This window comes from Schistocerca nitens, chromosome 2 (genome assembly GCF_023898315.1).
Source record: "Schistocerca nitens isolate TAMUIC-IGC-003100 chromosome 2, iqSchNite1.1, whole genome shotgun sequence".
Lineage (NCBI taxonomy): Eukaryota > Metazoa > Arthropoda > Insecta > Orthoptera > Acrididae > Schistocerca > Schistocerca nitens.
In genome coordinates this window covers 770,242,627-770,268,502 of record NC_064615.1, presented here as the reverse complement: position 1 = coordinate 770,268,502, position 25,876 = coordinate 770,242,627, and the positions used below count along the sequence as shown (strand labels likewise).

General features: G+C 40.4%; 1 protein-coding gene across 1 annotated transcript in view; it reads left to right on the top strand.

Annotated features, from left to right (window-relative positions):
- LOC126237012 (tRNA-dihydrouridine(20) synthase [NAD(P)+]-like) overlaps nt 1-25,876 on the top strand; it is a 75,980-nt gene that overhangs the window by 27,096 nt on the left and 23,008 nt on the right. The window contains exons 3-4 of the mRNA XM_049946740.1: nt 3,658-3,990; nt 20,480-20,767. Of these exons, the coding sequence (XP_049802697.1) occupies nt 3,658-3,990; nt 20,480-20,767 (621 nt within the window). The remainder of the gene's footprint in view (nt 1-3,657; nt 3,991-20,479; nt 20,768-25,876) is intronic.

Sequence of the window (25,876 nt, the reverse complement as noted above, 5' to 3'; positions counted from 1 at the left end):
AAAGAAAAACACCCTGAAGAGGTCACTTGCAACAGTGACTGAGATGTCAGTAGTTTTACTTATTGATAATGTAGTCACAATTCCAGATGAATTTAGTTTGAGCTGGAATAGTTTGTAGCAAAACAAAATGCTGTAGCTTGGCCAAAGTCATAGATATGAAAGAAAACAGATATATTGCCTTTCAGCAAGACATCAGCAGCCTCATTAATAAAAAGGATGTTCTTTCACCTTCATACAGGAAAATGGAAGGGCAGGTAGAATGTTACCAGATGTGTTGTGCTTATTAGAACATAACATGAAAATGATTGAAAGTGAATAGAGTCATCTTGATGAGTACAGTTTAATATCACACTACTGCACAACCAGTAAGAAAAGACTTGGCTCTATGTTCAAAAATGTAGTTCAGTCCCAACCCCTTCAGGTTAATGTGCATTGCACTGAATAGCTCTTAGTATGCTGTGTCACAACAGTGGAAGAGGAAACACATAAGTATGTGGTACTGACTGGTTGCAGGAAATATTGTAAGCATCATGAAACAGTTTGGTTATGCAGATTTAACTTAAGAAACATTGTTTGTGAATACTTAATTATTTGTCTGATAGTTCTGATCAAGGGCCTCCTAGCTCTGCATTATTTGTCATAGTAAAATTTCCTATGAGAATTGAAGGAGATAGTGCAACATAAGTTGACAGTTATTTTAAGACTCGACTGCATGGAGAGATTTGGCTGTAAATCAACAGCCAGTGAATTATCTGATCATTACGGTCATATGTTAACTATGAAGTATACTGACCAGTTAGGTCAGGCCTGGCCAAACAGTGCTCCAGAAGCACTAGTGCTCTGGCAGCACTCTTCTCTAGTGCTTTATTGTGACAATGGCCATGGAAGCCTAAGTTTATATTTCAGACACTTAGAAGTTTTAGATGAGTTTTGTTATTTGTGCAGCAAAATCACTGATGATGGCTGAAGCAGAGAGAATATAAAATTTACACTTGTAATGGCAAGAAAAGTGTTTCTGAAGAAGTGAAATTTGTTAACATCGAATATAGATCGAAGAGGTAGGAAGACGGAAGTCTTTTCTTAGTGTACTTATATGGCATGTAGCCATGTACGGAAGTGAAACAATTTAGATAAAAAGAGAATAGAAGCTTTTGAACTGTGGTGCTACTGAAGAATGTACCTAATGAGGAGGTACTGAGTGAAATTGGGGAGAGAAGAAATTTATAGCACAACTTGGCTAGAAAAAGGGATTGGTTGGTAGGACACATTCTGAGACATCAAGGACTCATCATTTTAGTATTGGAGGTAAGTGTGTGTGTGTGTTTGGGAGGGGAGGGGGGTTGAAATCATAGAGGGAGACCAAGAGATGGATACAGTAAGCAGATTCAGAGGGATGTAGGTTGCAGTACTTATTCAGAGATGATGAACTGTACAAGATAAAGTAGAATGGAGAGCTGCATCAAACCAGTCTTGAAACTGAAGACCACAACAAGTATGAATAGCATTAAGTAGTGTAGTGATCATTTATTGATAATACAAGCCAAATTTCTAAGATTTATGAGTTTTTTTAATTAGAATTAGTAATCTTTCATAAGTGGTTGGCTTAACATAAGGGTAAGTTGGAGAGGTGTATTTGGATATGTAAGTATTGGGGATGCAGCATAGCAGCAGCAGAAAGATTTAGAGTGCAGTTGGTAACAACAACAAAATGGAGGCAGCAGAATGTGATGATATGGTAGTTTTAGGGTAGGAAAGGGTAAGTCTAAGGTATTATAAAGCAGCTACGGAAGTGAGAAATGAATGGCTTAGGATCATGACTGGTGGAAATTTGGGCCAGAGGAACTGCTGGATGAGAGGATGTGCTGGAGGAACAGTTCCCACTTGTGCCGTTTAGAGGAGCTTATGATGATGATAGTAGGTTGGGAGAAACAAAATGGTATGGGTACTGAAGGAGCTGTTGATGTCATCATTGTTCTGGTATGCAATACATTTTCAAATCAAAAGTTCAAGTTTCTGCATCTCTACTTCCAAGCCATTATTCAAATTGGTCAGGTAACAGATAACTATGCATTGGCAGTTCATGCTGGTAATTGTCGTATCCATATACAATGCTGCATAGTAGTTGCAGCACAGCTGTTACATGTGCTGGCTGCTTCCACAGATGGGACACCAATATCTGTCACTACTGCAGAAGGAGGTAGTGGGTGGGTGTGTCGAAAAGTTCTTGTTCCTGGGTTAGATTGTGTGGAAGAATGTCATTATGATGAACTTGAACAGTGTACAGATTGAGTCGACAATAGAATACCACTTTTAGGTGGGAGGGGGACAAGGGGAGGCAAGTTGGTAGGGTTTCCCTTATCTTGGGATGTGATGTGGTTGAATCTTTTCAAGGTCTGAGTAATAAGTGGAATACTTGTCATTGACATGTGTGTAGTTCACTGAGTTTGTTAGAATCCCTTTCCAAAAACATTCCTAGTTTTCCCCAAGATGGCTTTTGTTTGAAGGCAGTAGACATTGTTCATTCAGAGCTTAAAATAGAAGAAAAGTAATAAAATTATTACAACAATGGATGATATACATTTATTTTATTTATTTATTTATTTATTTATTTATTGTTCTGTGGGACCAAATTAAGGAGAAGTCTCCATGGTCATGGAACGAGTCAATACATGAAATAATAACACGATAGTAGAAACAGATAAAATGAAATATAAGAAACATATTCAGGCGACAAGTCGTAAGTTTAAATAAAGAACATCAACAATGTAACACTGGAATTTGCTTAATTTTTCAGCTCTTGCAGGAGCTCCTCGACAGACATTACGTTAGGATGTGTATATGAAGACTAGGAGAAGGTAGTATGTTACTGGGATATGCCAGTTGTGAGCTAGGTTTCAAAGTGGTTAATTTTTTGGCAGAATCATGGTTTAAGAATCTGTAGTTGTAATTTGAGGAAGAAATTTCTGAGGATGTACGTCTGGAGTACAGCATTGTATGGTAGTGAAACATGGACTGTGGGAAAACCAGAACAGAAGAGAATCGAAGCATTTGAGATGTGGTGCTATAGACGAATGTTGAAAATTAGGTGGACTGATAAGGTAAGGAATCCGGAGGTTCTATGCAGAATCGGAGAGGAAAGGAATATGTGGAAAACACTGATAAGGAGAAGGGACAGGATGATAGGACATCTGCTAAGACATGAGGGAATGACTTCCATGGTACTAGAGGGAGCTGTAGAGGGCAAAAACTGTAGAGGAAGACAGAGATTGGAATACGTCAAGCAAATAATTGAGGACGTAGGTTGCAAGTGCTACTCTGAGATGAAGAGGTTAGCACAGGAAAGGAATTCGTGGCGGGCCGCATCAAACCAGTCAGTAGACTGACGACAAAAAAAAAAAAAAGTTGACAGGACATGAGTAAAAGGATGATTAAACCCCTTAAGTTGAAAAATACAATGTTGTAAGTAGCACATAGTGTAGATTTTTGTGTGTATTATATAAGAATTAAAAACTTTTCAAATTCCGCAAAATACAAGTTAACATTTTCCAGGAACTATTAGATATGTTCACTAGAAAAATTTTTAATTGTTGCTTTCAATTTCCATAATTAATTATATTTCTTGTAGTACTGTTATTCAAGCTATCTTCTTTTTTGCAGGCAAAATGATGTTGCTGGTATTGATGTGAACATGGGCTGCCCAAAGGAATTCTCAGTGAAAGGTGGCATGGGTGCAGCTCTTCTGTCAGAACCACAGAAGGCCTTTGACATTCTGTCAACACTTGTGAAGAGTGTAAATATTCCAGTGACATGCAAAATACGTATTCTACCTGATCTGGACGACACATTGAAGCTTTGTGAAACACTAGCATCTAGTGGGATAACAGCAATTGCAGTGCATGGTCGTACAAGAGATGAAAGGCCACAGCATTCCAATCATAATGACTTCCTGAAGGCAATTGCAGAACACTTAAATATACCTGTTATTGCCAAGTATGTATCTTACACTGCTTGAAATTACGTAAGGGGCTGGAGAAAAACCATCACATCACAGATGATTTACTAAACAACATTTTAATCATTATTATAGGTAAAGACAGCATTTTCTACAAAATATAAGGGGCATTCAAATGAAATCCGGTCACTAGTGTAAAGTAACGGTAACGATTTTACTAACTCAAAAATGTAGTTATACACAGTACACATACTCAATAATAGTCACCAAAACTGTTGGCTCATTTATCCCACTGCAGCACTAGCCAGTCGATCCCATCCTTGAAGAAGCTAGTAGGCTGCTGTCAGATCCAGGCCTGGACCCAGTCACACACTTTGTCATCCGTTGCGAATCGATGTCTGCAAATAGCTTGCTTTAGAGGTCGAAACACATGAAAGACACATGGTGAAAGGTCAGGTTCCACTGAAACTGCTGCAACGTTGTCTTCACCGCATTGATTTTTCGAAAGTTCAAGTGTCTATGCATTATGGTGTGGGCAGTGTCCACGCTAATACCCAGTACCCGATGGATCTTGTCCACAGTGATTCTGCGGTTGTCCTAGACTAAAGCATTCACTTCCGCAACCATTTCCAGTGTGATGACACAACGAGCCTGTCCAGGATGAGCATTGTCTTCCAGTGAATCGCACCCCTCAGGGAATAGTTTGCACCATTCCACAACATTTGAGTGACTCAGACTGTACTCACTTTACACAGCCTTCATCTGTCGATACATTTCACAGCCTCCAACTCCCTCTGCCACCAAAAATTCAATCACTCATTGATCCTGCTTACTCACCTGCATGTTCAGGAATGGACAATAACTTGTGTGATCACCTTCTCTTCGTCGTGAAACCACACTGGCGCTATGCAACATCAAATGGTGCACATGCATCAGTCTCTCTGCCAATAGATGATGCCACCATACCTGCAGTTACATGGTGCCACCTTACATGTAAGGCAAAGGTAGATGCGCTGACCAGGTTTCATTTGAATGAACCTCATACAATAAAAAGTGACGAATTGTAAGAGGTGGAAGAGAGAAAAGTTTTATTGAAAATGAGGAGTAAAAAAAAGAGTAGAAGCAAGCTAAAAAAATAATAATAATGAGAATATTCAAAATGTCAGAAGATGTTATTATAGAAATGTCACACTTTTTGAAAGTAACTTAAAGACAGCTACTAACTGCTCAAAGTAAACAATTTGTCTCTTTTTTTACATTACTGTTTGAGTAATAGATGTCTGCAATTTCAACACAATATCCTTTAGAGTTTAATGTGTTCCTAATGTACAAGTATGGTTAATATGGTGCGCATAAACATATTTTGGAAAAGAAATCTGGTAGTAACTGCTCATAGTCAGTTCTTTGAGTTTATTGACAGCAGTCATGGCCATACTCATCAGGAAAGTAACTACTGGTTGCTATAACTAGCATGGCATCTCCCTATTGTGTGTGTTGCAACAGTGACCAGAACTTTACGGAGGTTGACGTAAATTTTGTGCATGCTGGAAAGTGAGTCTAACTGCTTGTGGCTGATCTACTCTGGTGGAGTACCACGTAGGGCTCCAATAGGGCCAGGAAGACATTAATAAACTGATTGCAGTGCACAAAGAGGCATTTAAGCAGTGATTCTTCCTGTGCTCTATATGCAATTAGAATGAGAAGAAACCCTAACATGTGGTACAATGCTAAGTACCATCTCCAATGCATTTCACAGTGGTTTGCAGGGTGTAGAAATAAATGTCTCAACATGATGGGACTATGTGACTATAGACGCTGCCATTACTGTATCTCTGGAACTGTCACGAATCTTTCTTGTTTATTCTTTGGGTTCAAAGCTCTCCACATGAGTTATTAATTGTACATTCCTTGTGTTTACTAAAATTATTGTGTTGTATGCAACTGAGTCCCTGCTGAATTTTTAATGACTAGTTTGCAATAAGATGATGCATGGACCAAAATTCTCAAATTTTCACAATGAATTTCATCTCAGTTCTGTAGGCAATGTTCCACCATTGCTGAGGCCAACTTCCATTGTTTTATCTAGCATTTGTGTTAAGTATAAAGCTCAGTGATAGTGCAAATAGTTTGTCCACCATACATATTGTCACTTTCATAGTGAATACCACACACTTCTGCCACTCTGAGGGGTATGTTGTCTTTAATAGGGTACCAAATTTCATGTATCTCTGATGATGGCCAGAACATTTCTCTTGACAGATGCTTTGAAACATTGCACATTATTTATTAAGATTGGTAATTTGGGACTTATATGTGAAATTCAAAGAGCTCTTTTTTTCACACTCACCAGTACATTACATTGCATCCAAACTTTACCCAATATCTGAAAATCTGAGACAAATTGCTCAATGCTGGATTCATGTTGAGAAGACAGGGGATTTGCTGATATGAGAATTCTGATTTAAACTGTTAATGGATTTCTGAATCCTTCCAATTTAGACTGGATGCTGCAGGCGATATGTTACAAGCCAAGCACATACTTTGTTCCTGTACTACTGCTGGCCTCGTCCTCTGTCAACCTCCTGCCTCACTCCCATCTCCAACGAGCCCAGGACCTTAACTTCACTCATTCTGCACCAGTACACTTCAAATTTGTGTGAATTCCTAAGGGACCAAACTGCTTAGGTCTTCGGTCCCTAGACTTACACACTACGTAAACTAACTTAAACGAACTTATGCTAAGAACAACACAAACACCCATGCCCGAGGGAGGACTTGAACCTCCGGCAGGAGTGGCCGCACAGTCCATCACATGACGCCACGCGGCACCAGTACCCTCTTCCTCACTCTCCCCCTTCCTGTATTGTGTCAGCCCTCACCAGTACACTTCTCTATGTCATCATCATTGTGCACTGCGCAAGCTCATTGGTATCAGTGCCTGTACGTCGCATTCCTGTCCTGTGCACTGGCTGCCTCTCCCTCCTGCATTTGTGTCCCGTGCGCCTAACACCTCTCTCCAAGCCTCAGCCACCCTTCCCCAACCCACCCTTCTACTCCCTAACTCATTTCTCCCATTGACCACTCCACACACACAACTCAACCTCTCACCCAGTTTGCTGCAGAACTGCAGTTCTGGCATTGTGTATTCAACTAGCACAGTATAACTGTGTGTGTGTGTGTGTGTGTGTGTGTGTGTTTGTGTGTGTGTGTGTTTTCAGTTTAGTTTAGTTTAAGCACAATTAATAAAGAAAACTTTTCATATCTGCTATTATTTCTATTTACTTAAACACACACACACACACACACAATATCACAATGTATTACTCCATTATTTCTCCAGCAATCTTAAGGCTATTTAATTTATTAAAAGTGTAGTATTCATAAATTTATAGCTAATGCTGTAAGTGCTAAATTGTAGATTATTAATGATGCAAAAGTGAAATACCATCATACTAATTGATGAAAGGGGCATAACTGGAGCATGACAGACATATAAATGAAGAGGCAGACTTTGAATTTACAGTTTTCACGGCTTCTAAGCAGATATTCACAATAATAAAAAAGCAGATAGGAAATAGATTTTGGAAAAGGAAGACGTATGTAATATCCAAAACTGTAAGAGATAACTAAAATTCATTACAAACCAAGGAGATAATAAAAGGTTGCTGAAAAGTGATAATTTAGAAACATTTTGAGATTATGTTTACAGAGTACTGATATGAAGTGCTGCTAATCAAGAAGTTAAAACTGAGATCTTAACCCAAAGAAAATATCAAGTCCCAAATGAAAATGATGGATAACTAGACAGAGCATGAAAATAAAAAGAAGATGAAGGGGCAAGGAAGAAAATCAGGAAGGAAGATGTACATGCTCAGAAGGTCTGACAGACATAATATGCAAATGAAAATAATCAATTTTTGAAAATATTATATAATTGGATATATAAAAAATCTACACACCCAGTGGCAATAGAAGAACGCACACATGAAAGGTATTGTGTATGCAAGCTTTTGGAGCCAGTGGCTCCTTCTTCTGGCAGAAAGGTTGAAGTGGAAGGATGAGGGCTGAAGGAAAAGGACTGTGAAGTTTAGAAAAGGCCGTAGACTTTGGAAAAGTCACAGGACCCCTGGTCAGAGGAGACTTACTGGACGGGAGTCACTGGATGTGAAAAGTGTCCACATCTCTTGTGAAGATGTCTACAGAAACCAGTTTCAGATAATGGTTCCTTTAGTAAGCACAAATGACTGGATGGCTTATCTCATTTTGCATGTAGGGCTTGAATTTGTTGCCAGTGAGACATTAAAACTGGTAGTGTAATAAAATTAATCCATAAATTTACAGCTGTAGGATATCTGTTTCCTACAAGTCATCGATTAGCTGCAGTCCCATTCTTCCATTTGTACAAGATAGAATCACAGAAGCTTGATGAGAGGAGTCACAGAAGGTACGTACCCAGCCATTATGGTAAAGGATATCACAAAACAGAGTAATTCATCAGCTGCTGCCAGTGCATCAAGGAAATGTAGTTGTAAAAGAGTCAGACAAAAGAGGTCTGACTGTCTCCCTAATGTGGTCCCTATAGCAATTGTGGAAGATCATCATGATCTCACCTCTCTCGCATCTCATGTTGTAAAAGGAGAGATGCAGCATTTTATGGCAGCCAGAACTGTCAGTTCGAGTAAGCAAGAGATAACCACTATCAGTGTTGACCCCATACATCAGGAGATAAAAGAGAATGTTGAAGAACGGGTGAATCAGCTTTTAGTACCAATCTGGAACACAAATGCACCAGAAAGAATGGACTCTTCTAACTCATACTTATGCTGCAGCCATTAAATGATAATCTACTACCTTACCAATGTAGATACAACCGACTCTTACATCAGGTGTAATGGCCCACAGAAGAACAGGTATTTGGAGAACAAAGGACAAAATGCCAGTAAGCTGCTGCAGCTAAACAAGACTAATTTTTGGTGGCTATTATGCCACCAGAGATCAACCATCACAACAGCTTTGTTCAAACCATTCAACTGCCGACAATTATAGTCAACCTGTGAAATGAAGTTAATTGCCATAACTTGGATGAGGTTGCTCCCCAACTTGCCTCAACCATTCTCTGTTGTCTAACAGAGTTACCAACCACTCACCTAGCCACTGAGTTCATGAAACCTATGCGAGAGGACCATCTGTGAAGGGGAGCCCATCACTGATGAAAATCCTCTATGGACGATAGTCGACAAGACTTCAGAATATTTCATCGATGTAATTGATGGCCAACCTGTTCATGCACTAATCAACTTCTGCATCCTTTTCTGGAAGTTGAATGCTTATTCTCACCAGCTAAAGAAGACGATCCTTGATTCGAAAGTGACTGTGCTGAAAGTCGCAAATGGGGAATACATCCAGCTGACAGGAACATGTATTTCACTATCAGTGACAGAAAACAGTTCTTCGAGTTTGTCATTTTATTAGGAGGTAATCGTAATGTTTTTTTGCTTTTTGTGTACATCACAAGTATAGGCTGTGGAAGATCAGAGCTCCAATTTGACAGAGCTGTTTCAACAAGCACGCACAACAAAGATTGCTCTGAATGGTTGTTTTCCATCGAAGTATGCCATCAGTGATATGAGTTCCAGTCATCAATGTAGATGCTCTGTTAAACTGCAAAGAGTTTGCCAATTGCAGAAAGCTGCTCAGGCTCACAAAAGAAATCTACATACCAGCAGCAATGATAAGCATTGTAGATGTTTATGGACAGCGTAGGATCACTAATTGTCACAAGCAGCACAACTTATCCCTAGGTGTACGTGCTTAGTGACCACTGAACTAGTCCAGGAAGGGCAACCTAATGCTAGCAGTGAAAAATCATGCTCTTCCATCACTACAGACAGTGCAGGGGAGGAGCCTACTATCAAACTGCTAATAGGATACAGCCTGACGGAGAAATGATGTTGGTGAGTGTTAGCCATTCTGTGCCAGTTTTTTGGCGCTTTCACATATGGAGTGGGGAAAAGGCAGACCAAGTGGCCCATGGTAAAACACCACATCAGCAAGGTGATCATTTACCAATGAACTGGCTGTCTTACAGTATGTCGCTGGTTGAATGACAGATAATGCAGAAAGAGATGCTGCAAGATGACATTATTGAGCCATCAGAGTGTTCTTGGTCCTCTCCTGTGGTCATTGTGAAGAAGGATGGCACATCGGACTTTTTGTCAACTTCCGATGACTGAACAAAATCATGATGAAATATATCTACTAATTGCCGCACATTGATGACACCCTAGATTGCTTGAGAGGAGCAACGTATTTCTCATACATGGACATGTAGACGGATACTGGCAAATAAAGGCTGACGAGGTTGAGCAGGAAAAGACTGTCTTCATAACTTCTGTTGGTCTCTGTTGCCTTTTGGACTATGTAATGATTCAGCCACCTTCGAGCGTGTGAGGGGGAACCTACTTCAACCTCTTGATTTGATTTCATCAGGGAGATAAAAACAACACGGGTCCTGTCTAATTATTGCCCACACAGAAACGAGGCTTATTATGTGATTTCACTTCCTTTGATTCTAGTAAAGCTAACCAGTAATTGAAGGCTCTTTACTTGTAGCTCTTTATTAGACATGATTTCTTCAGTACTTGACAACCTGAATATTATCCGTCTTTCTGATCTCCAATGCTCCATATTGGAAGATTAGATGTGGTGCAGTATCATCACCATTACCACACAGCCTACATCTAGGGGCTTCTTTCTGTGTACCAAACATGTGTAGGTGTTCCATAAAGTTCCCATGACCTATTGTTAGTCCTACCGTGAGTATAGCCTGTCTCCTATTCAAAGCCAGGATCACAGAACTTCTCTTAAAACACGGCTTTGGCATCTGTAGCTTCCCACATTTTTGTTTTTGGATCCTAGTCTAATATTCTACATGCTGCTTTCTGATCTAGTTTCATAGTTCTGATTTAACCATCACCATAGTGATGGTTAGGACATGTTCTGGTCCAATATCTGGAGTTGTCAGACCTCTCATAGCTAGCCTATCAGCTTGTTCGTTGCTATTGATTCCTGAGTGACCAGCATGTTTACCAATGACCATTGATCTCGGCACAGTGGTTAGACACTGGACTCGCATTCGGGAGGACGACTGTTCAATCCCGCGTCTGGCCATCCTGATTTAGGTTTTCCGTGATTTCCCTAAATCAATCCAGGCAAATGCCGGGATGGTTCCTCTGAAAGGGCACGGCCAACTTCCTTCCCTAATCCGATGAGACCGATGACCACGCTGTCTGGTCTCCTTCCCCAAAACAACCAACCAACCAACCATTGATCTCATTGCAGGGGCTGATAGAAATTTCGGAGCTCTTGGCTGTCTCAATAAATGTAGATGTTACAATCTTTGTAGTGGCCATGCATATTCTCCTTGGCGCACACCCTGATAATGGAAATTTCCATCTGGAATACCATGACCAGCTTCCATAGAGAGATTACAATCTCTTGTCTAGGCTGTATCCCATATAATTCAGCCATAGCGCTTTATCTGGTTTTGACCTGTCAGTAAACCAGAGTATGTCTTTTGCATGGTGTCATGGTTTGTACTTCCACTGCTCCCTACTACTTCCACTTGTTACATGGAAAGGTTTATTGAAGCAGCTGGAAGGAATTGTACAGTTAGCTGACATTTCTCTGATCCTTCCTACATTCACAAATTCCTGTACCAATGTGGGGTTTAGGATATCATAAAGGTATCCAGTTATTTCCAATTTTTAGCCTGTAAGCCCCTACCACTACCTCCATTTTAACCCACAAGTTTAATGATGGTACGTCCTGCCTGGTCTCCATTCCAGCAGTGGGTGTGCTACTAATTCTGCCTGTTATGACTAAGCATGCCAGTCTCTGCACGTTGCCAAGCTGCTTAGCAGCCACCTTCTGTTCTACTTTGTTCCACCATATGCCCCTTAAATATCATAAGTCTTATTACAGTAGTGTATGTATGGTACATACCCTTGGGATGTCGCCCCAGTTTTTCCCACAGGCTGTTCTAGTGCTCATAAGGGTACCTTTTGCTTTGAACATATATCCCTTATGTCAGGGATCCATGGTAGTTTCGCATCCAGGGTTATTGTCAGATACTTCCCTACCCTCCGTACAGGTGTTGACACCTTAAGTGGATGACATGTCTTTGCTATCTGGATGACATTGCCATTTTTTCAAGGACATTTGGAGAACATGTAAGCCACCTGACCATGTTGAAATGTGCTGAGACTTCAGACCTCCACCTGAATCTGAAAAGAGCCTTTTAGCCAGCAAAGAAATAAAAATCTTAGGACCACTAATAAATACCAGTGGAGTCCATCTGATCAAAAGAAAATAAGAGCAGACACAGATTTTCTGACTCATCGTCATATTTGTGAAGTGAGAGATGTTCTTAGAATTTGTTCATGCTATTCATACTACTAGTGATTCATAAAGAATGTCTGCACAATGACATGATCTTTGGAAGAACTACTGCCAGGGAGGAACCAAACATCCCTGAGATAATGTGAAAGAAGGGTCTTTCCTTGCCTTTTAGGAGGTGCTAATATCTTCTCCAGGTTTAGCAAATTATGATGATAATGCTGAGACATAACTTCACATTGATGCTAGCAGTTGTGGGATAGGTGCAGTTCTAGTGCAGATACTGTGAGATACTGAAAAGTTGGTAGTTTATGCTTCCAGGTATTCTCAGAGTCTGAGATTAACTACTCTGCAATGGAAGAAGAGTGCTTTGCAGTTGTTTGGGCCATCAACAAGTTCTGATTGTTTGGTGAAACAGTCACCATTGTGATGGACCTCCAAATATCCATGCTGCCTGACTAACCAGAGGGATCTGTCATCTCGATTAGGGAGATGGACACAGGCTTCAGGAGTACATCACAGAGGTATACAAAAATGAATGCAACCACAACGATGCCGACTGCATTTCAAGGAATTCTATGGCAGAACACAGCAATGCACACTATCTCAGTCGTCACTAAATTAAATGACATTACTGACTATCAGGAGGAAGATCCAGTATTGTTGGCAACCATATAAGCCGTGAAGAATTGGGAACCAACCAAAGTAGAATTCCAATTAATGAACAGAGTATTGTATAAGAGTAATTATGATCTGTTGTGGGTGGAAATGATTGTTTGTCACCCCAGCTCATCTGTGGCCAACTATCCTGAAGTTTCTCCATGAGGCCCCAATATCTAGTCACCTGGAATTTGTGAAGACTCTAGACAGAATCAGATGCAGGTATCACTGGCCAGGTCTTTACCAATACATCAGCCACAATGTGAGCCACTGTAAGGAATTCCAGCATCAGAAACACATGCTGCATTTACCTCTGGGGCATATGGTATCAATCTCAGCTGCAGCCGTGTCATGCCACCAGATTGGAGTTGACATACTGGGGAGGTTCCTGAAGACGACAAACAGGAGTTATGGATAACAGGCTACACTGGCCACCTCAGCTGGTACACTGTCACCAAATCTGTGCTGGCTGCTGAAGCTCCAGAAATTGCAAGGGTCATTCTTCAAGATGTCATCCTGAAACACAGGGCACCCCATTTGATGATCTCTGATCATGGAAAAGTTTTCCAGTCAAGACAAGTATCAAAGGTAATTTCACATTGCAACATCACCTACAGAATGAAAACTGCCTACCACCAACAGACAAATGCTCACACTGAACACTCTAATAACATCTCACTGAATACTCTTGATAAGATATTGGCAGATATGCTCTTGATGCACATTGATGTTGAATGGAGAGACTGGGAAAGAATACTACCCGACATGACATTTGCTTACAACCAGCAAAGCAAGACACTACAGGCTTCAAATTTTTCTTTGTGATCGACTGTCACAAGGCTGAAACAACAATGGAGACACTGTCCTGTTTGAACCAGACAATACTCAAGTTGACAACATGACACAACTCATCACCAGGAAGAATGTCCGCCCCAGTAGCTGAGTGGTCAGCGTGTCGGATTGCCGACCTCTGGGCCCGGGTTCGATTCCCGGCTGGGTCGGAGATTTTCTCCGCTCAGGGACTGGGTGTTGTGTTGTGTTCATCATCATTTCATCCCCATCCGGCGTGCGGGTCGCCCAATGTGGCGCCGAATGTAATAAGACCTGCGATATGGCGGCCGGACCTGCCCCGCGAGGGGCCTCCCGGCCAATGACGCCAAACGCTCATCATCATCATCATCATCACCAGGAAGAATGACTGAGAGTACTACAACACCCAGCACTGGTCAATGGGATACATCCCAGTACACTTGGGATGGATTTTTACACCTGTGTGGAAAGTGAGATTACTGGAAAACTTACTAATAGCTACTTTGGGCCGTATCATATCCTTTGTTGTTTGTCACAAACAATGTCAATGATTATGACTCTTCATCAACAAGACAAAAGGACAGAGACAACTATAGTTCTGAGATGCCGATCGGTGATAGAAACATCTCATTCTAGGAAGCTAAAGGCCAGGTCGATGACAGCGAATCTTTGACAGGAGCAGCTACTTTTGATGCTCATTATAGTGAAGAAGATGTGACAACATGGCCAGAATGAGAGGATCCTCTAGCACTGCCATACAGAGGATCGCTGACAAGATTCACATCTAGGATACTGCAGCCAGCTCCAATGAGAACTGCTGAAACAGCAGGTAGATGTTTCTCCTGGTGAGGGATGAATGCCACCTGCTTTGCTGCATGCATGGTGGAGTAGTGGTCTGATCGCCAGCCAGTATTTGTTATTTCTGGAAGGTTCTTGAAATTTCTTATGTTTGTAATGTTTGCATATTCTGGAATATTCAATGTTTGCATAAATAGCAGAACTCTCCCCCCCTCCCCTTTCCACCCCTGTCTGATCCAGGAAGCTGTTCTGTTGAGCTGTATGTTGGTGTTCATAATAATTGTGATTTTAGTGCTAAACTTTGTACCTCAGTGAGACCCTGCTTTTGGATTAGGACTTGATCCTGGTTATGTGGTTACAATATATTCTTCCATATATTAATGTAAATTTAATCAATGCTTTTTTTCTAATGGTTGATAATGTGGATTTGGTTGAAGCTGAGTGAAATGGGATGGAGAATGATTACAGCAATATTTCAGTTTTGGATGATTATCTTCTTTTGCAACACCCCTTGGTGGTTTCTCCTTCTTCTTCTTCTGATTTTGCTTTTTCCTTCCTTTTTCTCCACATTAGACTGTGATCCAGAGCTTGTTTCTCATTTCATCTTCCTGAGCACAGAAGAGGAGTGATTAAAAGCTTGATGGACCCAACTGAAAAAATCTGTGAACCACAGTGTTTGGGGGACGAGTTCGACCATTTAAAAACTGCTTCAAGAAGAAACAGCTACTCTGACAAAGAAAAAATAGTGCAGTATGTCCTAAAAGATGCAGGGCATCTAGTGAAAAAGAGCCAATTAAAAGGCTTTTGTAACAGAAATCACAGATCACATCAGCAGAGTACTAAGAAGACAGTTTTGACACAGTGCTTAAAACAACAAGAAATGTATGTTCCATGGGCCAAACCCACCGATTGCCTTGCAGAAGTGTACAAAATCCCTTGCACATGTGGTTAAGTGAATATAAGAACTACACAAAAAGGAATTAACATCCAACTCAAGAAACGCAAGAGCAGTGTTGTCATTGGGGAAACATGGGTAAATATGCAGTATAAGGTCATATGCCGGGATTAGGGAACCAGAAAATTTGTTTCTGTGTTTCAAAGGTTTTACCAAGATTCAGTCATTAGCACACTAAGATGTACAGAGGCCATAGAAATTCAAAAGCACATAAATTGCTTTAACAGAAAAGAAGAAAGATTGAATTACACAAGTTGTGGGCATTATCAGATAGCACCAACTATTCCCCACTGCAAGCTTCATAATGTAAGCTCTGCTGTGAAGTCTTAGGCAGCAGTGTGATGACATCACAAACTGACTCTTTTCACGGATGCATATAAACTATTTGACATACTGATTTTATTTATGTTTGTACTGCCCATGTCTTGATAGTCTCTGATGACCTCTTCAGAGACGTTAGGCAGAGAAAAATGCCTGCGGCCATGGCCAAATGCCCCTAAAACAAAAACTGCCAAGTACACATTCTGTAAATAATTTCACACACTACTTTTACGTCACTTTGCTACCAGCTTTAACCAGCCACACTTGGTGGTCTAGTGGTAAAGCACCTGCCTGAACCGAAAGCTCATGAGATCGTGGTCAGACATCAGCCCTCATTTCTGTGATGTGAACATATGCCAGAAATGGCACATACTTCAGATTCCACATTAAACTGTAGGTTTTCTTTCCCTAACAGGATTATGGGCTGGGTTAGAGGCACCAAGTCGTTACAGTGATGTCCAACTAAAAAACTTGCACCAGGCAACTAACATCCCTCTTGAGGGTCTTCAAGCAAGGTATGGCATATGATTATTTCTTTTCTTTTTTTACCAGCTTTAAACATTTCTATTGAAATACCATCACTCCAGATGCCTTTACTCACTGTCTGTTTTTCTGATCCATCTCTTGAGTTATACTGAGATTTTAATTTTATTTCTCTGTAGTTTGTTACTGTGCCATCTGCAGTCTTCACTGGTGTTTTTGTCGTTACTGATTTTTGTTTTATAGACTTTAGGCCATGGTCCAAGAGCTATTTCTGTGTCTAAGGTTTTGTCCCCTAATGCTGGAAACATCACAGTGACTGTCACTCAGACGTAATTCCAGACTTAAACAAGACCAGCTAGCTGAATTGTTTTACATATCCACACAACTGTCAGTTTATGGCATCATCAGATTGATGCCTAAGATCACAGAGTCATGCTGACATGTGTTAGGGAGCTCATAATGGATAAGGGTTGTCACTGTTTACTGTATTTAGCACTAAGCCCCATAACTTGTCTAATTTCAGTCCTTTTTTATTAAAGTTGTTTTGGTGCTTTTGAATTTCTATTGCCTCTCTTAGCACAGTAATGACTGGTTCTTGATAAAACCATAGAATTGGATAAACAAATCTCATGGGTCCCTGATCCCAGTGCACGATATGCTACTACCAGTTTACCCATTTTTCCTAGACAACTAATGTGCTAGTGTCCCTTAAGTCAGGTGTTAATTCTTGTTTTTGTAGTTTCTATGTATACTTGACTGCATATGCAAGGGATTTCATACATCCTGTGGCGAGTATGGGCACTGATCCACTGCAGTGTTCAAATATTCATGTACCTTTCTTGTTAGTTAAAACACTGTGCTAATACTGTGTCTTCATAGTACTTTGCTGATGTAATGTGTGACTTTTACTACCAAAGGAAGAAAAACTTTCCCTTTAAATGATTCTTTTTCACTAAAAGCTGTGGAGCTTTGAGGATCTGGTGCACTATTTTTTTCTCTTTGTAAGAATAGCCATTTGTTCTGTAACTAGTTCTTCAGTGATTGAGCTCTTTTTCTGAGTACTATGATTCACAAATACTTTAAGCCTAGGTCACTCCTGTTCTGCTCAATCCTGTTAGCTGGTTGGATGGTGATTGGAATTTTTGCAAAGGTATTTATCTGTGTGAGTGGACGTTCTTTGACTTTGTTCCCTGAACTTCCATCAGTTTTTCTAAGTAGTGGTGGTTCCAAAAATGAAATCTGTCCTCCTTTCTCTTTTTCAGTAGTGAACTTTATATTGGAATTAACATCATTCAGAAAATTTAGAAATTCTGGGAGTTTGCTTTCCCCATGAGGCCATATAACAAAAGTGTCAACTAACAGAAGGGTTTCTTCTTGACCTTCTGGAAATGTCTGCAGAAGAGCAACCAAGTGTTTGGCAGTTCGGATGGTCAATAGTGCAAGGTCTTAATGGATTTGTGAATTTTTGGTAAACTACACAATCTCGGTGGCAATGCTTCTGATTTGATGAGGTGCTTCTTGTCAGTGGAAGAAGTTGAAGAGACTTTCATTTGTATGTTTGTTTGTTATCCTAAGAATGGAAGTTTTGGGATCTCCCGTAAACTCGCTGTATCTTCCAGTTTCTGTTATGTCCCAAATTTTTATGTTATAGTAACTAAGTCTTCCATTGATATTCTTGAAAGTGTAACAGCATAGATTCCTCCTTTGACCATCATGTCTCTTTCATTCTTAAACAGGAGCTGGCAGATATATTAATAACTTTATGACCTACGCCTGAAGGTAGGAAAGTCACTTTCCTCTTTTGCAAACTGTCAAATTTCACCTTGTGTCTATTTATTGTTAGTGCATGTTTCTGTGGTCTGATATGTCATTCTATCGATCATGTCCCAGACATCACAACACAAGTTATTACCAATGAAGCTGTGTGTTTCTGTGAACTTACAGTAAATAGCGGCCGTCTCGCAGGTGGAGTAACACTGACTCTGTGTAGTTGCAGTTCAGCTGTCGAAATGAAGTTTATCTTCAATCTTGGAAAATTTGGTGTTGTCAAAGTGTGTCTGCATCACAGCAAAAACATGAGAGAACTAAGTAAACAAGTTCTCTTCTTCTGTGTGTCTTTTCTCGACATGACCTTCCATAAAGGCATTTGATTGAACTTTGCAGGCTTCCTTGGCCGGTACTTGCTTCCTTGATTACTTCTGCTTTATGGACATTAGTTCGTGCCCTAAGATGTATTTCTGTGCCTAACATTTCATCTTCTAATGCTAGAGACATCGTCAGAGGCTATAAAGTTGAAACTTATATCTGAGTTACTCTTTTGAGTGAACTTATTATGTTCTTACTTGAACATTTATGTTGTATGTCACACTGCTGAATAATTAATTTCATATGGTAAACAGTGAATTTCATTTACCTCTGCACTGAGAGAGTGATTTTTTGTAATAGAGACAAGGCATTACTTCTGTTTGTAACTAGCAAAGTTACTCTTGAGCATACATTATGACTCAGTACAATTGAACCTCATTCATCCAGACTAGTTGGGACTGTAAATCATCTGGATTATAGAAAATTAGGATAATCTGAAACTTTAGAACAAATTAGAGTGATATTGGTTAAATGCCATAAATGCATGTCATATTTGCTTTCATACAAACATACAAATTATATATTATTTTCACACAAATTTTTAGCAGGAATTTAAAAAATCTGTGAGTTTTATGTGCTGAAGATTCTTTTGAGCTGGATTCTTACATTGCATATGTGCAGCATGGTCAAGCAGGCATTTCACCAGCATTAGAGTGGCTGAAGTTTTTTTGCCTGACATTTCAAATAAACCATTATTTTGTCCAGCTGTGTTGTTGTCTCTATATGTATTGTGTCTTCAGATTGAGCACCTAGCTTCGTCAGCTAATCCATCATCACTGTCTGCAGTGAGACAGACAACAGTGATTTTATCATCAGAAATCGTACATTGTCATTCACAGCCAGTCATTTATATCATTAACACATATGTCTGAGTATTTAGTGATTTTTGCAAGAGCTTCAACGAATGCTGACGATTTGACATTGTCATCATTTTCAATGTTATATGTAAATCGAAGGAGGTGAGGAGAAAGGAAAGGGAAGGGATTACTGAAATCAGCTGCATCAGGACATTACACAGATTCAGCAGCAGCGTGTGAAAGTGTGTGCTGGACGTGTGAAAGTGTGTGCTGGACATGTCCAAAAGAACAGACACCACACATTCGTGTAATTAATTTTCTATATTCATTGTCCAGACCATGTCAGTAGGAAGTAGGATCAGAAATGGTCACACGTGGATTATGCCTCCAGTCTGGCACAACTGCAGTTCCAACAGCAAATTCAGCCTTTATCCATCCTGTGCAGTACATTTACCGTTTTGTCTGTGAATGCATTTCGCACTTGCAGCAAACCAGAGAAGTAAAGTACTGTACATCTCAATGTTAACTTATTAGGTGGACTGTCCAGTGAGCCATCATCAATTGTTGACATTTTTACTTCCAGAGTACTGAATATTGTTAGGTTACAGTACTAAAAAAAATATGGATGGACTGTAGATTTGGATTAATGAGGGTAAGATAAATGAGGTTTACTGAGCCACAAATGAGGTTTTACTTTAGTTATATTACATAGTTACATCTGAATCTATGCGTAAAATGTTCTGTTATGTTGTAGTATTACATTAAAAAGTCTAATTCCTTTTGACATGCATTATACATTGACTCTGTAAAGCAGGTGACACAGGTACACTGAAGGAATATTTAAATGTGAATGGTTATAATTTTTGCTACGTATAACAAGTAATAATGAAATGCATACAAAAAAAATTAAGAATTTTTAGGTTCTTGAATGTTGATCATACAGTGCAGGATTTTCACTAGTTATGCAAATAAAATAAAAATAATGTCTTTTAGTGATTTATATCTATTGGTAGAACTAATATCACAGTTGTTCCAGCATACTCACTGTTAGAAGATATGCAATAAATGTCAAACTTTAATGTAAGATGTCGTGATATATAGTGACTGGCACAACTCTGTTTTTAAAAAATAATTATAAATATCTGTGCAATTACATTACAGTGGGGGTTCAAAGGAAATGGACACATACAAAGACATTGAGAATTTCTGGAAGGAAACTGGATGCTCTAGTGTAATGATTGCAAGAGCTGCACAGTGGAACTGTTCTATCTTTCGAAAAGATGGTAAGCTGCCTCTGGATGATGTTATACGTGCATATCTGAAGTATGCTGTGGACTATGACAATTCACCTTCAAATACAAAATATTGCGTTCAGAACATGCTACGTGAACTTCAGGAAACTCCGCTCGGGAAGAAGTTCTTGGAAATGCAAACCTTAGATCAAATCTGGTGAGTCAACAAACTTCTATTCATATCTGCATCCTTAATTTTGTTCCAGATAAAACTAGAACACTGCATATTGTGAAGAACAGCACTGCCATTTAAACACATGTTTTGTTGGTTGGCACACCATAAGAACCAAAAATGTACATGCCATACTAAAGCCACTAGCATCATTATTCTAGTCCTAACTGTTGTGTGTGTTTTGGAATGTGATGATTTTCTTTCAGTTGTGCATTTGGTAACACTTTATAATAGTGTTCATTGTTGTTGACAGTGAGGAAACATCTAGTTGTGTAAAAAAAGAAAGCAGTTTCGTGCCTGTTCCTATACCAATTATTCAAGACACAATCATGAGCAGAAACATAGTCCCCACGTGATGAAGCACTTCCCAGGCATGTCAGTTGTCAGGAGAGAGCAGCCAAAGCAAGTGGTGTGTGTTAAGAGAACAAGAAATATGAGATAGCATGTCCTTGTAAATACGGCAATGGTGGAATATCATAAATGAAGAACTAAAGGTAACAACTCACCAAATAGTTGAGGCTTTGAGTTATTGATAGATAAATAAACAAGACTGTGAGCATTGCTAGTTTTTGGACAAATTCTTGTTCAAAACTGTAGAGTACACATACAATTTATCACTTCATTCTCCCACCTAATCACATTGTGCAAGTTCTGGAGGTTGACTGGGGTAAACAGTGGTGTGTGTCGGATAGTGTGGGTGAAGGGGGAAAGGAAATAAGGAGGGGTGGGGCTCACAGTTGTGAGGGAGAGTCAGCAGGCATGCAGGATAGAAACTTGTAGCCTGTAAGCTCACTCTGGGTGCAGAGAACAGAAGTTGCATGCACTGCTTGGTGATGTGAAAGGATGGATTAAGAGAGGAGATAAAACAGAGTAAGAGGGAGACTCTGGAGTGCAAGATGATTGTAGTTAGATTCATGTGGCAAGATGGAGGTGGGTGAGGAAACGTGATCACAGAATCAAAGGATATGTTGAAAGGACAGTTCCCATGTACGTAATTTGGTGAAGTTGGGATGGAAGGGAAGGATCCATATGAGATGTGTTGTTTTGCCACTGGGTGGTCAACCTTGCTCTAGTCCATAGACAGTGACCATTCATTTGGGTAGACAGCCAGTTAGAGGTCATGCCCACACAAAATGCTGCACAAAAATTACAGCAGAGCTGGTATATGGTATGAGTGCTCTCACAGGTAGCACTGCTTTGGACAGAATGAGATAAGCCCATGATGTGACTGGTTTTGGGTTTATTGGGTGGATGTATAGACAGAATATGCATGTGAGTCTTCCGCAGGAGTATGACCTATGTGCAAGGGTACCAATCCTTACTGCAGAAAAGCTTTTTTGTGACTAACCACTCTCACCTAAGCCCACAAAAATTCAACATTGAACATTACCTCTTGCAATTTGTACCTCCGTCTAACCATTACTTTCTTCGTCCCATACCCAACCACTTTTTGTTACTTCTGCTTGATATCACTGTCCTTTCATGTGTCCATCCCTAAGAACACAATTTTTTCACTAGAGAGAATAACAAACATACACGATCTTAAGACAGACTCTGATTTAACCATCTTCCCTGCAGAAAAAGACTCCACCTCTCTTACAATGAACCACAATGATTACCTGACAGAGGACACCAGTCAACTGTCAGACCCTTCCATGTGCCCTGCCCATAATGATCCCAGAAGTCCAGCATAGCAATTAAACCCTGTTAAAATCCTGAGAGCCATTCCAGAATTTCTCCCTTGAATAGATCTTCTTCCTCACCCAATCTACCTCTCCCCCCCCCCCCCACCCCTCCCAAAAAAAAAAAAAAAAAAAAAACCAGACATTGTAGCTGTTACTGTACTTTTCTGAAAAGAATCTCTGTTCTTGTTGGCCGACACCTCCAACCCAAGCACACACCCAAGGCACTTCATTCAACATTTCTCAGACACTCCGTCCCATTATTGCCTGTATCTGTAAACCTAAATCTGATGTCTGATTCAGGTTCATTGAAAATACCTACATGTTTGGACTTGGGGCCAAGGCACTAGCCTCGTTCATCTGTAGCAAAACCTTCTGTCTGTATTCAGTTAGTCCTCCTCAGCTCAGTATGCTACCTTCCTGGATGTTGACTTACACATCTCCAGTAGTTCCATCTAAACCTTTGGTGATATGAAGTCCACTACCCATCAACAGTACCTACATATTGCTAGCTGCCATCCCTTCCACTCTAAAAAGTCTCTCACACACAGTGTGGCTGCACATGAATAGTGTATCCACAGTGATGAGTAATCCTCTGTCCAGTACACTGAAGGTCTTACTAAGGCCTTCACAGACACGCCCCCCCCCCCCCCCCCCGCCCCCCCGATATAAACCCATCACTGCTCCCATTGCCTAGTATCATCACAGACTGGAATAACTTAATCAAGTCCTTCACCAGGACTTCAACTAGCTACAATTGTGCTTGAAAATGAGAAATTTTCAACCTACAATTCTTCCCATCCCTCCCAAAGTGGCATTCTGTTGCCCATCCGGTCTATATAATAGTCCAGTCCTCTAGTCCATCCTGACACCACTGACACCATACTTACTCCCACCCTTAAACAAAAGTGCCATACCACTGTATAAAGCTCAGATGCAAGGCATGTCCAATACACCCAACTAGCACATCCTATTCTCCTCCCATAACAGCCTAATCCTATGCTGTCAGAAGAAAAACCACTTGTGGGAGCAGTCATATAATATATTATTCACGCAAACTAAGTTGAGACTCAGTGTGGTGGCTATTGGGAGTGACCATAAAGGAATTTCCCATTAACAAACGGCTCTGCTGTAATTTCTGCACAGGATTTTGTGGTAAAGACCATTAACCAACTGCCCACTCAAATGATTAGCCTCTGCCAAACTGTGGCCATGAGCAAAGTTGACCATACAGTGTCATATCACACAGCCGAGGACAACATGTTCTATTTCAGTGATTGCTTCGCAACATAAGCCATACGGAGTACTTGACGGCTAAACACAAAAGTTTCGTCTCAAGTACAGATAGTGTTGAGGATCAGTGGACAAAGTTCAAAACCGTTGTACCATATGCATTAGATGAGTATGTGCCAAGCAAGATCGTAAGAGATGGAAAAGAGCCACCGTGGTACAACAAACGAGTTAGAAAACTGCTGCGGAAGCAAAGGGAACTTCACAGCAAACATAAACATAGCCAAAGCCTTGCAGACAAACAAAAATTACGTGAAGCGAAATGTAGTGTGAGGAGGGCTATGCGAGAGGCATTCAGTGAATTCAAAAGTAAAGTTCTATGTACTGACTTGGCAGAAAATCCTAAGAAATTTTGGTCTTATGTCAAAGCGGTTGGTGGATCAAAACAAAATGTCCAGACACTCTGTGACCAAAATGGTACTGAAACAGAGGATGACAGACTAAAGGCCGAAATACTAAATGTCTTTTTCCAAAGCTATTTCACAGAGGAAGTCTGCACTGTAGTTCCTTCTCTAGATTGTCGCACAGATTACAAAATGGTAGATATCGAAATAGATGACAGAGGGATAGAGAAACAATTAAAATCGCTCAAAAGAGGAAAGGCCGCTTGACCTGATGGGATTCCAGTTCGATTTTACACAGAGTATGCGAAGGAACTTGCCCGCCTTCTTGCAGCGGTGTACTGTAGGTCTCTAGAAGAGCATAGCGTTCCAAAGGATTGGAAAAGGGCATAGGTCATCCCCGTTCTCAAGAAAGGACGTCGAACAGATGTGCAGAACTATAGACCTATATCTCTAACGTCGATCAGTTGTAGAATTTTGGAACACGTATTATGTTCGAGTGTAATGACTTTACTGGAGACTAGAAATCTACTCTGTAGGAATCAGCATGGGTTTCGAAAAAGACGATCGTGTGAAGCCCAGTTCATGCTATTTGTCCACGAGACTCAGAGGGCCATAGACACGGGTTCCCAGGTAGATGCCGTGTTTCTTGACTTCCGCAAGGCGTTCAATACAGTTCCCCACAGTCGTTTAATGAACAAAGTAAGAGCATATGGACTATCAGACCAATTGTGTGATTTTATTGAAGAATTCCTTGATAACAGAATGCATCATGTCATTCTCAATGGAGAGAAGTCTCCTGAAGTAAGAGTGATTTCAGGTGTGCCGCAGGGGAGTGTCGTAGGACTGTTGCTATTCACAATGTACATAAATGACCTTGTGGATAACATCGGAAGTTCACTGAGGCTTTTTGCGGATGACGCTGTGGTATATCGAGAGGTTGTAACAATGGAAAATTGTACGGAAATGCAGGAGGATCTGCAACGAATTGACACATGGTGCAGGGAATGGCAACTGAATCTCAGTGTAGACAAGTGTAATGTGCCGCGAATACATAGAAAGAAAGATCCTTTATCATTTAGCTACAATATAGCAGGTCAGCAACTGGAAGCAGTTAATTCCGTGAATTATTAGGGAGTAGGTATTAGGAGTGATTTAAAATGGAATGATCATATAAAGTTGATCGTCGGTAAAGCGGATGCCAGAATGAGATTCATTGGAAGAATCCTAAGGAAATGCAATCTGAAAACAAAAGAAGTAGGTTACAGTACACTTGTTCGCCCACTGCTTGAATGTTGCTAACCAGTGTGGGATCCGTACCAGATAAGGTTGATAGAAGAGATAGAGAAGATCCAACGGAAAGCAGCACGCTTCGTTACAGGATCATTTAGTAAACGCGAAAGTGTTATGGAGATGATAGATAATCTCCAGTGGAAGACTCTGCAGGAGAGACACTCAGTAGCTCGGTATGGGCTTTTGTGGAAGTTTCGAGAACATACCTTCACTGAGGAGTCAAGCAGTATATTGTTCCCTCCTACGTATATCTCGTGAAGAGACCATGAGGATAAAATCAGAGAGATTAGAGCCCACAAAGAGGCATACCGACAATCTTTCTTTCCACGAACAATACGATACTGGAATAGAAGGGAGAACCGATAGAGGTACTCAAAGTACCCTCCGCCACACACCGTCAGGTGGCTTGCGGAGTATGGATGTAGATGTAGATGCAGATCCTTCCCTGCTACAACAGCTTTTCTGAAGCCCAAAGATGGGAATTGTCC